Source organism: Lytechinus variegatus, chromosome 6 (assembly GCF_018143015.1).
Source record: "Lytechinus variegatus isolate NC3 chromosome 6, Lvar_3.0, whole genome shotgun sequence".
NCBI classification, from domain to species: domain Eukaryota; kingdom Metazoa; phylum Echinodermata; class Echinoidea; order Temnopleuroida; family Toxopneustidae; genus Lytechinus; species Lytechinus variegatus.
The window spans coordinates 23211425-23226444 of record NC_054745.1 but is presented as its reverse complement, the minus strand read 5'-3'; the positions used below and the strand labels follow the sequence as shown (position 1 = coordinate 23226444).

Sequence of the window (15020 nt, the reverse complement as noted above, 5' to 3'; positions counted from 1 at the left end):
ACTTTGAAACAGAGGGTCGTGGGTTCGAATCCCAGCCATGGCGTTATTCCTTCAGCAAGAAACTGATCCACAGTGTGCTGCACTCAACCCAGGTGGGTGTTTCATAAAGCTGTTCGTATTAAAGTTAAGAGCGACTTTAAGAACGACTGGTGATCCTTTCTTGTGGTAAATGTTATATTGAATTGGCGATGGTTTAGCGCGTAAAAAGAGTTCACCAGTCGTTCTTAAAGTCGCTCTTAACTTACGAACAGCTTTATGAAACACCCACCTGGTCAGGTAAATGAGTACCGGAAGGAAGTAATTCCTTAAAAAGCTGTGTGCGCTATGAACGCCTAGCTTAGCCGGGTAATATAGGAGCGCCTTGAGCACCTAAAAAGGTGGATATGTGGGTAATATAAATATCCTATATTATTATTGTTATTAAATCACATAATAAGCCTGTCTCGTTATAAAAAAAAAGTTAATGGAAGAGGGGAGATGTCAAAAAGGCAAAGGCAAATGTAACGATAAACGACTAACTTTTAAAGGGCTGACTAATTCTCCAAACACAGATTTTTTTTGTTTTTTTAATTCTACGTCTTTCATGAAATAGAAACAGCACGTGGTCTTCTGAATAATGACCGCTTTGCGTTTGACACGATTATTCCGGATCGATAACATTATCACCAACATTCTTACCCAAAATCATGTCTTGTTGTTGTTATTGTTGTTGCAATGTTGTATTTTTAAACGGTATTTGTGCTTTTAACATCTTTTCCACCCCCCCTCCCCCTCAGGAAAATGATAGAACCATTACATTCTCGAATATCATCGCTTATTACAAGCCTGAGGCTTTACCCGGCACTAATATCACCCGTGAATATCAGAAGGAACTTGAGGTTTCGTGCTCTCTTGACAAGACCTCGCAAGTCGGCCAATCTTTCAAAGCAGCGCTCGGTGAAATAAAGTTTAGCGTTTTTGGATCCGGTCACTTCCGCCTGAATTTTAAACGGTACAAGGGGGAGTCATTTGATGAGCTCGAAGATGACAACGCTGAGGTCTGGCAAGAGGAAACGGTCTACTTTGAAGTCCAACTTGACTCAGTAGAAGAAGTTGGTATGTTTATTGAACAATGCTGGGCGACGGCCGGCCAAGAGCCCGATTCTGTTCCACGCCATGATCTGTTTACCGACAGGTAAGTTTACCTTTCTTTTTTTTATTCCCGGCGAAGATCAATAGTCCAGGGGCCCGTTGCAGAAAGAATTGCGATCAAACGCAACTCAACAGATCTTGCGCAACTGGAATTTCAGCCAATGAAGCACCCGTATTCGGGACTGACTCTTGATATTTTGAATGGCGTTTAATTAAAGGAGAAATGTATTGATTATGAATGTGGTCTTATTGTATATCAATGGAAAGGTAATGATGTGGGTATTATCAGTGGGTCATTCAAAAATAAAGAAAACAATACATTAGGTGAAAATCACCGATTAAAAAACGCTAATATGCCTCTCTGAAATATGCCTCGCATCGGTCTCTGTATTGACTCGAATTTTATGACGTCACTGTCTGTACGAGAGACGTGATTGGCTCTCCCACGTGAAGCTCTACTTGCATGCAAAACCTGTTGCGTGGGTACGTTTTCTCCACACTGTCACTGAATACTTCGATTACGAAATGAAAGAAAACCCTGAATTTTATCTAGATTTGGATTTTCAAATCGATGATTTTGAAGATATCAATAAACATATCAATAAATAAATAATAAATAAGATGAAGAGAATAATGATGAAGTGAACAACAAAGTGACGTAGTTGGAGGTAAATTAGGAGAATTACGCCGATGATGATGAGTCGGACAATTCAACTTGCAACACGATCACATGCATTCGCTACCAACTCATGCAGCGCCGCTACAAGTGCTAGCTGTATCGCACGGGCCAAATTAAATTCATGAAAATGAATAACCACATCCAGACAGACACAATCTACTATGAAGAAGAAGAATAATGATATAACTGTACTTACAAACAATATATTCCGAACCTGAAGGCAAATCAACTCAACGTATAGCAGCAGACGATATGCACCGACGATCAACTTCATGTGGCATCCTGGGATAGATTGTCACTCGTTCTCTAAGATGTAATTTTTATCTCATTAATTTGACAAAATTACGAAACTCGGAGAATTATTTATATCAATATAAAAATATAGTAATATCTCTTATTATTTTTTAAATTACGATAAAACCTTTTTGAAGGAAAACGTTGAGGTTAATTAAAATTTGATGTAAAAGATCATCCCATCATGCGTAGCTCGTATATGTTATTGTAAACAAACCATCACAACACATGTGCCGGTATTCCTTCCTTGCCTTGCTGATTGAGAGCTGTGCAACATTTGCATCTAGATCTACTCTCTCAGCCACTGAGGCGAGCAAGCTACACGGCATGTGTTGTGATGGTTTGTTTACGATAACATATACGAGATACGCATGATGGGATGATCTTTTACATCTAATTTAAATTTACCTAAACGTTTTCCTTCAAAAAAAAAGGTTTTATCGTAATCAAAAAAAAAATAATACGAGATGTTACTATATTTTTATATAGATGAATAATTCCCCGAGTTTCGTGATTTTGTCAAATTAATGAGATAAAAATTACATCTAACAGAACGAGTGACAATCTATCTCAGCCACATGAAGTTTATCGTCGGTGCATATCGTCTGCTGCTGGGCTGCTATTCGTTGAGTTGATTTGCCTTCAGGTTCGGAATATATTGTTTGTAAGTACAGTTATATCATTATTTTTCTTCTTCATAGTAAATTTTATCTGTCTGGATGTGGTTATTCATTTTCATGAATTTAATTTGGCCCGCGCGGTACAGCTAGCACTTGTATTAGCGCTGCATGAGTTGGTAGCTATTGCATGTGATCGTGTTGCAAGTTGAATTGTCCGACTCATCATCATCGGCGTAATTCCCCCAATTTTCCTCCAACTACGTCACTTTGTTGTTCACTTCATCATCATTCTTTCATCTTCAAAATCATTAATTTGAAAATCCAAATGTAGATAAAATTCTGGGTTTTCTTTCATTTCGTGATCGAAGAATTCAGTGACATGCAGTGTGGAGAAAACATACCCACGCAACAGGTTTTGCGTGCAAGTAAGCATCACGTTGGAGAGCCAATCACGCCTCTCGTACAGACGTCATAAAAAATCCCCAATATCGCGGACGTAATTCTACGTGTTTGAAGCATTCAGAGAGACTACTTTAAGTATCAATTAACTGAGTTTCATCGGTCTTCATTATAAATGATGTACACCATCGTGTTCTCCTTATTTTCACCTTTAATTTGATATATGATTCTCCATTTTTAAGATTTTCAATATATTTCTACTTTAAGGACATTCACAGTTATATCTCTACCATTTATTCAATCTCGGGGTCGTATTCGTCATACTTTGCAGTACTACAGAGTAAAGTATTTTGAAATTGTAGATGTATTTTTAAAAATGGTCCACGGAATAATTCCATTTACTGAGCTTGTACACGTCGAATCTGCAGTTACTGCAGATAAGGAGCAAAATCAGTTCATATCTACAGCTGATATGTCATGTTCATCCATTGTGGCGTCAGCGCGCAGAGTGTAAAATATGCGCAGATCATGATGCCTCCATCATCTATGTATACCCCTACTTTCAGAGGCTTACCTATTAAATTGTGACCAGGGTAGTTGCCGAATGGTATGTGGACTAAATGGCTATTGGACCAAGAGGTTACTAAATGGAAGTGGTGAGTGAACGACCGGCAATTAGACCATGTGGACGAACTGATGGTAGACCAAATGATAGTAGACTAGTTGGCAATTGGACGAATTGGAAATAAACCCTAGAATTAGATCGGAGAAGTATCCTTATCCAATCCACCCTCCTTCCCCATGATGTCACATCCCCACTTGTTCTTTTGTATTTTATTATATTTAATTCGGTTTATTCAAATTATTTCCTCGAAGAACCAGAAAAATTGGATTGACAACTGATTTAGTGCATTGGATATTTATTACGAATTTATTTATTATAATCATATTTATTACGAACTTATGAGGAGAAACATCAATTTTCTGATATTTCGAAGTCGTTGATCTTTAAGGTCATTGACTTCTAGAGGTTAGCAGAGGTAAAATCTGACTTACATCCTATAATCTAAAATGTTGCTTATGGTAAGATATCACACTGGTGAAAGCTGAATGCTTTAATCATTATTTTAGATAGTATTATGATTATAAAGAATTTTTAACATTTACAGTTATACTTAACGTACGCAGATAAATCTTTTAGTCATGTTCACTATGTTTATATTTGAGCTTTCGCATGTTTTTTTTTTTAGAAATTGAAAACTATACATTTTCGGAGAGATTGTTGTATAAGGATTCAGAATGGCAATGTTTCCATGCATCGTAACATACATGGCCGCCATCTTGGAGTCTTTCAAAATGGCTGGCACGCATGGTTTTCGACAATGTCGAAATGTGGAGCGTTGTGGCCCAGTGGATTAGTCTTTGAAACAGAGGGTCGTGGGTTCGAATCCCAGCCATGGCGTAATTTCCTTCGGCAGGAAATTTATCCACATTGTGCTGCACTCGACCCAGGTACGGTAAAAGGGTACCTGGCAGGAATTTACTCCTTGAAATGCCACCGTGCTGTAAAAGGCTGCAGTGATATGCGCTATATAAGCATGTTGCTATTATTATTATAAATGTCTAAGCTTCTAAGTAACCTAGAATCATTTGAATGCACTTATTTTGTTAAACAGCTGCTGATCGTGTTCTACCCTGTATAAATAGATAATTGATGAATGAGTAAGTAAATGATGAATGAGTAAGTAATACTAAGACATTACCTTTTTTATTCATGCAATAGATGCCCTTCCGATGTGGATAGGACGGTTCAAGTCTTTTTTCCGAACGACACGGATCGAGAAGGTTTTAAGTTTGACGCATTTACCTTTGTTGGAGATCATGACATGGTAATTCAACTATAACATGATATTCAGGAGGGGATCTCGCTTTTTTAAAAAGGGGGGGGGGTCAAAAAGTATGACCATCACCTGCGAAGCGGCAAGCCAATTATTTCTTATGCTCTTTTCCCCCCTTTTTGGCTATTAACTTAAGTGATGTTTTCCTGACATCTACTAACGCAATGGAGTCCATTATAGGCAGTTCATTATAGCGATTTTGGTTTAAATCAATTAACAGTTTAATACACATTTAGATTTTAATAAGTTAAGGGAAAGCTTCCACTTATAAATTATATATACACAACAAAAAAAGCAAGTCCCCCTTGAACAAACATCAATAGTTTCCGAACCAATGCGAGGTTTTTTTTATATATTTTTACATGAGCGTGTAGGTAATTTTATAAGATACCCTCTGAGTAAATGTTATGGACGTATTTTACGTCATGCTTCAGAGAGCACCGTCATTAGGCAAAAATGTCACTTTTCAAAAGTCACAAGCCAAAAATCAAGACTGTCCGTCTTCACTCCTGAAGACGGACAGTCAACCTGTCCGAAACGTCGAGTCTCTCTACTACTCATCATCTCTACTCGCCGACTCAAGCCAGCATCTCCTCATCAGCTCTACTACTCAAGCTGTTCTCACTCAACATTCCTTCTGGTTTACAGTCCTTTTCAGGACTATTTTCAAGAAAGAATACTCTATTCTCAAATCTCCACTTTCTCGCCTATCCACTTCTTCTCTTCTTCTATCCACTGTTTCTATAACACTCCACATGGTGTACCGTAAACCACATCAGCAATCATGACTTTGATTCCATTTTATTGGAACTGATTCCACATTCTCATCAGGAAAAATAGTCAGAAGGCTTGTAAAAGGTACTTTCTAAAAGACGATACAATTTTTGGGCTAAATTTCACGGTTGAATAAACACAAGTCCAAATTTGCTATAATTGGATTTTTTTACACATTTTCATCAATAAAAATGATAGAATATGATGACAGTTAGTTTTTTGAAGAGTATCTTCAATAATATTCATCGTTTCACGGTTCAATGAACATTTATTGAAAACCAAAAATACGATTTTCAAATATCATAGGCAAGTATTGTTTCATTTTGGTAACTGAAACTGATCTTTAATCAACTTTTTCATTATGTTTATGACCAATTAACATGTTTCAATGATTCAAAGGCGTTTAATTAAACATTCACGCTTGAATGAACATGTGGAATGTGATTAGCTCTTTTTTTTCGTTATTGGAAAAAATGCAACTTGTAACTATGGATATCTGTCACTGTTGGCAGAAGTAACACAAACCGTCCATGAAACAAACCCCTTATTTCATAGTTGTTAAAATTTTGACTTCCTCTCTCATAGACTTGTGTACATTATGGGTGCATATGTTTAAGAATAAGTAACCCCTTCTTCGATATGGTGGAACTTTTTTTCAAGGCTGTCTTTAGCAATGTCATTAGGCAGTAATGTTTATCAACCTATGGGCAGAATTCTGTGCAAAAATGAAATCGATTTGTTTATTTACGGATGAGTAAGCACGCATCAAAGTGAGAAAATGGGTATTTTCAATGTCACAGACTCATTTTAAATAAGAAAGTTTTGACATTTTAAAGTTTCGCTTCATTTCACAAAACAGTTACATGAACGAGCCAGTTATATCCAAATGAGAGAGTCGATCATATGTCACTCACTCACTATTTCGTTTGTTTTTTATTGTTTGAAATATGGAATATTTTGATTTTCTCGTCATTGTCATGTGAAATGAAGTTTCATTCCTACCTGAACACGTGGAATTCCATTATTTTAACATTTTGTGCTTCAGGCAAGGACGCCCTAATCGTCAAATTCGTAAAAATTGAAATATTGTATAATTCAAATAATAAAAAACAAAAGAAGTAGTGAGTGAGTGAAATCATCGACTCACTCATTTTGATGTAACTGGCTCGTTTCCATTTTGTTAAAAATAAGCGAAACTTTGAAATGTCCTAACTTTTTTATTTTACATCCGATTTTGATGAAATTTTCAGCATTGTGCTTCTCAGATTTTTCTCTATTTATTCAAATCAACATTTTTTCTGAGGTGGACTTGACCTTTAAACAATGATAATACCCTTCCATGCCATACATTATGAATGTGTCCCTTGATTTTTTTTTTCGTAAATTGGAGATTTGTTAAGTGTCAAGTTTATGTTTTTACTCACACGGTATATTGACTGCTTGCATGGGCGGAAATCCCAGGGGGACAGGGGTACGTGTCCCCCCTACCAAAAATAGTAGGGGGCACAATATCAAATGTCCCCCCTATTATTTTGTTTTTTATGATGCAGAAAAAGTCATCATTCACAAGCAATAATAATACATGTATTTTGGACTAAATGACCTAGCATTTCGGGGTGGGGACCTTTTCTTTTTTTTTTTGCTTGTAAAATCTTCCAGCCCCTCGTCGCCCCTACCTTTTGCGACAGATTACCGCCCATGACTGCTTGTTACTGAAAAGTTCGCATATTTTTAATGAAAAATCCACCTATGAGACATGATTGTTTGACATGTATGTACACTATGTTTAGAAGGGTGAAAAAATAAAATAATACAATTTTAATTCACAGGTATATATTCACTGTGAAGTTACGGTGTGTGGGAATGACAAAGCCATTATGAATCGACAGTGCTCTGGTACTTCATCGAGACGCAAACGTCGTTCTTCTTCATTCCTTTCCACTCAAACGATCAGCAGTGTGCCGATTCGTGTCCGCAGAGCAACCAACGATATGGCTACTCATGGTAATAGTCAGGTCCCTTAGGCCCAAACTTCCGCATACATTCGTAATTCCGAAGCTTCGTAAATCCGACGGTTCGTTAATCCGAAAACGAAATGAGGTTCGTAATTCCGAAGGTTCGCTAGTCCGAAAACTACATGATTAACCAACCTTATTTCGTTTTCGGACTGACGAACCTTCGGAACAACGAACATTTTCTCGTTTTCGGACTGACAAACCTTCGGAACAACGAACCTTATTTCGTTTTCGGATAAACAAATCTTCGGAACAACGAACCTTATTTCGTGTTCGGATTATCGAACCTTTGGAATAACGCCAAAAATGTTCGGATTAACGCACCCTTAACGTTTTCGGATTAGCGAACATCGAGGTTTAGGCAATTTACTTGTTTCGGAATTACGAACCTTCGGAATAACGAAGTGTAACCCAAAATTTGACATTTTGGGGGCAGAGTTTACAAAACTACCAAACTTTCCATATGTCACTATCAGGTCAATAGCTTCATTTTTTTCCCACAGAACATGGTGTTGAAAATTGCATCTTCAAACAAAAATATGCAAATTTATGTAAATTATCAGTATTAATGAGCGAAATGGAAAAAAAGCAAACCAAACTTTTAGAAAGTCTCTATCAGATCGATAGCTTAGTTTCCCTATAAATCATTGAAAATCCTGTCTTCATGCAAAATATTCTAATTTATGTAAATTAGCAATAATTTTATAGATTTATACATGTCGCATTCCAAGGAGTAAGTAAATAGAACAGTGGAAAAGGGCCTAACTTTTAGAATACCCCTATTAGCTCAAAAGCGTCAATTCCTCAGCTAAACATATTCTTGAAAATCCCGTTTCCATCAAAAGTATGCTTATATGTAAATCAGCAGTAATGTATGTATGAAGTTGTATTCCAATGACTAAGCAAATAGTACAGTGAAAATTAAGGGGCCATGATTTTGAAGAAAGCCTACATCTTTCTCATGAAAAATGTATGCTAATGATTTCATTCAAAGATATGCCAATTAATTTCGCTAATTATGATATGCTAAATAAATTATTTCAGCAAATAGAATGAATTCTGCATTAAAAGGTATTGCATAATGAAACAATTTTGGTGCAAACTCATCTGGGTGGGGGGGGGGTGGGTCAGAAGCCTCGTTGGACGGCTGTTCTTTTTAAGATCATGTCCCCCATACTCACTACAGACATATACACTAACGTAAATCCGGTCTGAGCAGGGGGGGTATAGCAATATATTGACCTGAAAATTCAAAACTTTGGAGACACCCCCACACGAAGGGATATGTATAGCGAGGTATATAGTCATTCACATAATATTACCATCTGTCAGTTCAAGACTTGCAACGATTTTCTCGATGGCTATAAAGTAATGAATGACAGTTTTATTAATATTCGAGCGAGAGAGCAAATTTTCAGTAGTTGGGAGACAAAATGGTGTCCACAAATCTCTTTCAATAATAATCGCACCATCCTAGGCAATATATTATGTGTAGGCATATACTGTAAATGTGTACATCATACTTCATTAAATTAAAATCCTTTCATTATTTTTTCGATGCCTATATTGTAATGGATTTGTTGGGATGTAAAATAATGAATTACACTAAATATCAATATCGGCAGCGTTACCATGAGGAGGAATCGTAAACCCTGAAATCATTCAAGCTGCAAGCAACGAGTGTGGCCGTGACTGTACTTTAAAGGTTGAGTCCACCCCAGCTAAATATTGATTAGATTAAATAGAGAACAAATATTTAGCATAACGCTGAAAAATTAATCCAAATCGGTTGTAAAATAAGAAAGTTATGACATTTTAAAGTTCCGCTTATTTTTCACAAAACAGTGATATGCCCCACTTCGTAACATGCAAATGAGACAGTCGATGATTTTCCTCACTCACTATTTTGTTGTTTTTTTTGTTTGAATTACACAATATTTATTTCTTTTCACAGATTTGACAATAAAGACCACTTGACTGAACCACAAATTAGTACCAAACTATGCTAATTCCACATGTTCAGGGAGATTTTTTGTTTTCTTTTACTTGACAATAAGGAGAAAATTAGAACATTTCATCTTTCAAACCATAAAATTAAGAATAATTAGTGAGTAGGTGCCTGGCGTCATCAGTCCCTTCATTATTTTGTATACCGACCAGGATGTACATAAAACTGTTATATGAAACTAAGCGAAACTTGAAAATGTTAGAACTGTCTTATTTTACATCTCATTTTGATAAAATATTCAGTTTTATGCTTGTTGGATTTTTCTCTTTTTATTCAAATCAATTTTTTTGTTAGGGTAGACTTGTCGTTTAAGCTATAGGGTCACAATAGAACCAAATTCTATCTAAACAAAAAAAAGAAGTAAATTCGGATCGATTCTGCCCAAACACAACCTGATTCAGATGAATTCGGTGGATTTGGAACGTAATTTGTCTTTGACTCTCTGATTCGGGGAGCTCCCCGAATCAGAGACGAAGTCTGGAATCAGAGCAGAATCACTAGGAATTGACCCTAATCAATATCGGCCGTCCCGCATAAAGCCGTATGTCAACCCGAGCAGTGGAAACAATCGAGCCAAAGAAGGCCAGAATCGAGCCAAATATAGCCGGAATCCTCAGATTATCGCGGAATGACGACCCGAATGGGAAAGATTATGCCCAAATGTGCCGAATACGCCACCGAATATTCCGAAAAATACACCAGATTGTCCGATGTGTGCTCAAATTATCCGATTCGGATGCTATTCGGATGTCATGTTTTTTGTGTTCTGGCCTATTCGGCTTACTCATCTATATTATACTCTGTATTCGGGTGATGAAAGAGAAAAATAAGAGTAGCTACGTTGTCGTGTGATTTCAAGTATTTAGATTGAGATTTCCTGACCTTTTTTTATTGATTTCTTCAGTTTGTCATTATGGTGGACCGTAAACCTTTTTCACGAAGGTTATCAATAGAGTATGCCATCATATTTCAATTTATATACCACAGATCTGTCTACCTACAATTCGTTTGGGACGTTTCTCAATGGAAATGTTGCGACCGTGCTTGCCGTAGCAATCCTGATGGGCGTGGTCAAGCTAATTGGTCGTTCAACCGACATCAGCTACAAGAGAGTCCCAACTGCTTCCATGGAAGAGATGTAGAAGCGATTTATGACCAGAGTGGAATTCGTATTGGGAGTGACGTCACGTGGATTAGCGCGCAACTTGACAGCCAGGTGCAAAATGTCAAGGGTCAAGCTTCAAAATGTCAGAAGTTTTCTCAAGGAAATCAGAAAATTTCAAATTTTTTCTAAAGCTCTTAAACAGTTAAACAATAACTAAAGAAAATACCGGTTGAAACAAAACAGCGCGCTGTCATTCACCTATACCACTCTGGCAACACCAAAAACAAGAATGGAAATTCTCCTCGCTTATATGCTCCTAAAAGAGTCATGAGATAATAATTCTCATTCAACTTAAACGACAATTGTGATTGATTTAAGTTTCTTCTTATTGAATTTACAGCTCGTATTATTTTCTGTTTCATTTTGCATCATTGTTGTGTATCATAAAAGAAAGTTTGACAAACTGAATAAATCAATAAAAACAACAGGTCAGGAAATCAGTGAACTTTGGGGAAAATATAACTATCTCCGAAACAAAGTGAATATTTATACATGAATGTTACCGTAACCAAGGGCGGAAATTTGTCTCCAAAGGTCGGGGGTTACCAGGGGCTGGAAAATTGGATAAGCCCCCCCCCCCCCAAAAAAAAAGGGGTATCACCCCAAATGTAAGGTCATTTCGACCAAAATTGATTTGACAAGCAAAAAAAAGGGGCTGGTATCACCGAATAAGTAAGGTCCTCTCGATCTCGTCCAAAAATACATGTTATATTTCAATTTATTCATTTCCATCAAAAGACCGAAAATAGTAGGAGGGACATTTGATATCCCCTGGGATTTCCGCCCATGATCGTAACAAAATATAACATTCTTGGAAAGTACTGAAAAATGTGTTGCCCAAGAGAAAGGTTTAAGTCAATCCAAATATAAATACTTGAAATCACACGACAACTTGCAAGTAATTGCACATCCACTCAAAGATTTTCTTTATTTTAATGTCGGTAAACGTCTTACCCATCCCAACAATCAACATTTTAATTCAGTGAATACATTATCAACAGTTGAATAAAAAAAATAAGTTAAAACATACAGACCCGGAATTTGTAAAGAAGGAAAGTTATGTAGACAAAGCGGATATGGATTATTTACATCCCTGATTATTGAAAATCGCCCCACCCCCCTTTATAGCGGAACCACTCTCAATAATATTTAACAAATATTTATGCTTCGGAGACCGTTTCATGAAAGTTGTCAGCACTGACAAGATGTCTTTCTCTGACAGTTACCATAGTAACAGTCAGAGGCCAGAGCTTCTCAGCCAATCAAAAGCAAGGATTTCACCGAAATAGCCAGCACTCGCAATTTAGTTAGTGCTGACAAATTTAATGAAAGATTAAAAAAAAAAATAGTGAGTCAAGTGACATCGGCAATTACATGCCTATCTCTCAATTGCCATGTCTTTCAAAAATACATGAAAGGCAGTGCATGCCCAAATTTACGATTATCTACACGAATACAAACTGCTATTACAGTTCCAATAGGGCTTTTGCCCATAGCGCGCAACCGCAACTTGTTTGAAACAAACTGACTACCTCTTAAATAATATTGATTGTGTTTTATAACAGGTGTGATATTTCTCTGATCTGGAAAAAGCGTTCGACGTAATATCTCACGAAATATTGTTTAAGAAAAAATGCCATACTATGGTGTAACATTGGTCAGATAGACAGAGGCATCCAGAGTGATTTCTTACAGATCTATTCAGGTGTGCCACAAGGGTCAATTTTTGGCCCCTGATTGTTTGCTTATTTCTAAATGATAATTGTAATTTGAATTTTAGTAACCAAATGAAGATTGTGCTTTACGCTGACGACACGATTTTGTTTTGTAAAGGTAATCTTTCGAAAAGGCACTCAGAAAAAAATCCAATAACATCATCATTTACTTTGCAAATGGTTAAAAAGAAAACAAGGGAAATAAATGAAAAGGAATAAAACTAAGATAGCATGAATATCTTTTATGGAAGATAATACCTTGAGAATGTTTCTGATATTCAATATTTAGGGGTAACGCTTGACCAAAGTCTAAGTTTGACCCCACACGTCTTTAATCTACTAATAGGATAAACCGGGCTTTTGCATGCATTAGAAGGATTAAATGTTACTTGAATCGATGCATTCTTAAACACAGTTACCAAACTCCTGTTCTCCAACATGAATATAGATTATTGTTTGGTTGTTTGGGGGTAAGTGTAAAAAGAAATATTTGCTCAAATTTGCAGAGGACGCAAAACAGATATGCAAGATTAGTCGTATCGGTTTCGTACAACAAAGGATATCCTAAAAATGAAACAAACTACACTTGCAAAGTAAAACTGTGGTGTTAAAACTGACACCAGTTGATGTTAATAGAGGATCACACCCTGAGGTGTTAAAATAACACCCTAGAGATTACATAACACCAAAGAGTGTAAATGTAACAACAATAGGTCTTGTAATAGCACCTATAGGTGTAAAACTAGCACCACCAATTTAACACCGGTGTAAAATACCTGGTGTGGTGCTCTATGTTCACCGGTTAACACCACATTTTTTGCTGTGTACCACTACTTTTTCGTTTACAAAAAGCTCAATAACCTAGCCCCACTTTGTTTACAATGTTTTGCCTGTAAATACCTACTCTCATATGGTACTCGTCAAATCCTTTATCCATTCCGAAACCTAAGACGGAATTTAGATCATCAGGTGATCTTTTTTCTTACATCGTTCCGAACATCTATAATAATCTACCGACTCCGATACAAACGGCAACTTCACTCCAAATGTTAAATACCAACTTAAGCCACTCTCCCTATTGTTTTTCACATGCATTGGTCATATATATGTCTTTTGCTATAGAGTTTATTTTGTTTTGATACTATCGTGGTGTATTTTTCGTGTTTCTGTTTGAATGTATTTGTGATATACTTACATCACTACTCGAGTCAATTTAAATTGTATTTTTGTTGTTTCATTTTATCTATTTCAATTTCTTCTATGTTATGTGCTTCATTCCTTTTTTTAATAATAATAGTCATTGTCTTTTAAAGTGTCTGTTTTACAACTTTATCAGTTTTACCTACTTTGATTCTTAGTAATATGTTTATCTGGGTTTTCTAAAAGCAATTTGTCATTATTTCAATAATATTAATTTTCCTTTGCATTGTCTTTGATTTTAATCGAGGTTTCTAATTTGTTCCAATTCATTCAATGTGGTAGCATTGACATGTTATGTAATTTGGTTTGTGCATTTGTGTCTTGTTTTTTAATTTATATCAATTTGGTTAATTATTTTGTAAATCATTGGATGTCTAAGGGACTCTTTCGTAAAGCGGGCATTTGGTCAGTGAAAGGACTACCCTGTTTCGTTTTAATAACACTGAATGAATTAATGAATAAATGTAAACTTCCTTAAGACTCAGGGGGTGTTGCAAGAAAATATTTGTAATCAATCGCAAATATTCTGTCGCAATTTTACAGTTGATTGATCACTTTTAACTTTAGCAAATCAGATGACACCCCTTGTTTTATGAATCAGATTAGCAATCAATCGCAAATTTGCAATTATTTCAAAAGTTCATTCAATAAATTAGGGAAGTTCAAAACGAGAAGTTAAGTAAGTCTAAATAAAATGATGTATTAGATAGGCACTACAAAATATCAAAACTAGCTGAGAAACGGATGATATCTTTTTCTTGATAATTTTAAAGTTATGAATATACAGAAATAAATTTGAGGAGATTTCTAACGAACTACATGTAGAGAGAGAGAAAATGAAAAGGGCCATTATGCACTTTTTATGTCACTTGTTCGTAGTAATCAAATGATATTTGTCAAGACTAACGCTTCGACTAGAAGTTGTTTTGTCAGTATCGAATTTCCTTCCAACAGAATTTCCTTTTCTCAAAGAGTATCCACTACCACTGCGACCTACAACATTAACAACAACCACTACCACTACTACTGAATTAATGTTGTTAAAGTGATAGTGACGAGTACCTTACTTTATCTTGTCCAATGCTAGTAATATGTAGAAGTAAAAAATAATCCTATTAATAT

At 36.1% G+C, this 15020-nt stretch overlaps 1 protein-coding gene across 1 annotated transcript; it reads left to right on the top strand.

The window, feature by feature from the left end:
* The first annotated feature begins 255 nt into the window (after positions 1-255).
* On the top strand, positions 256-10960 carry LOC121417640 (uromodulin-like). The gene is made up of 5 exons (XM_041611378.1): positions 256-276; positions 777-1174; positions 4907-5012; positions 7625-7799; positions 10806-10960. Exons 1-5 carry the CDS (start codon positions 256-258, stop codon positions 10958-10960), a joined length of 855 nt encoding a protein of 284 aa, XP_041467312.1.
* The last annotated feature ends 4060 nt before the right edge of the window (positions 10961-15020 follow it).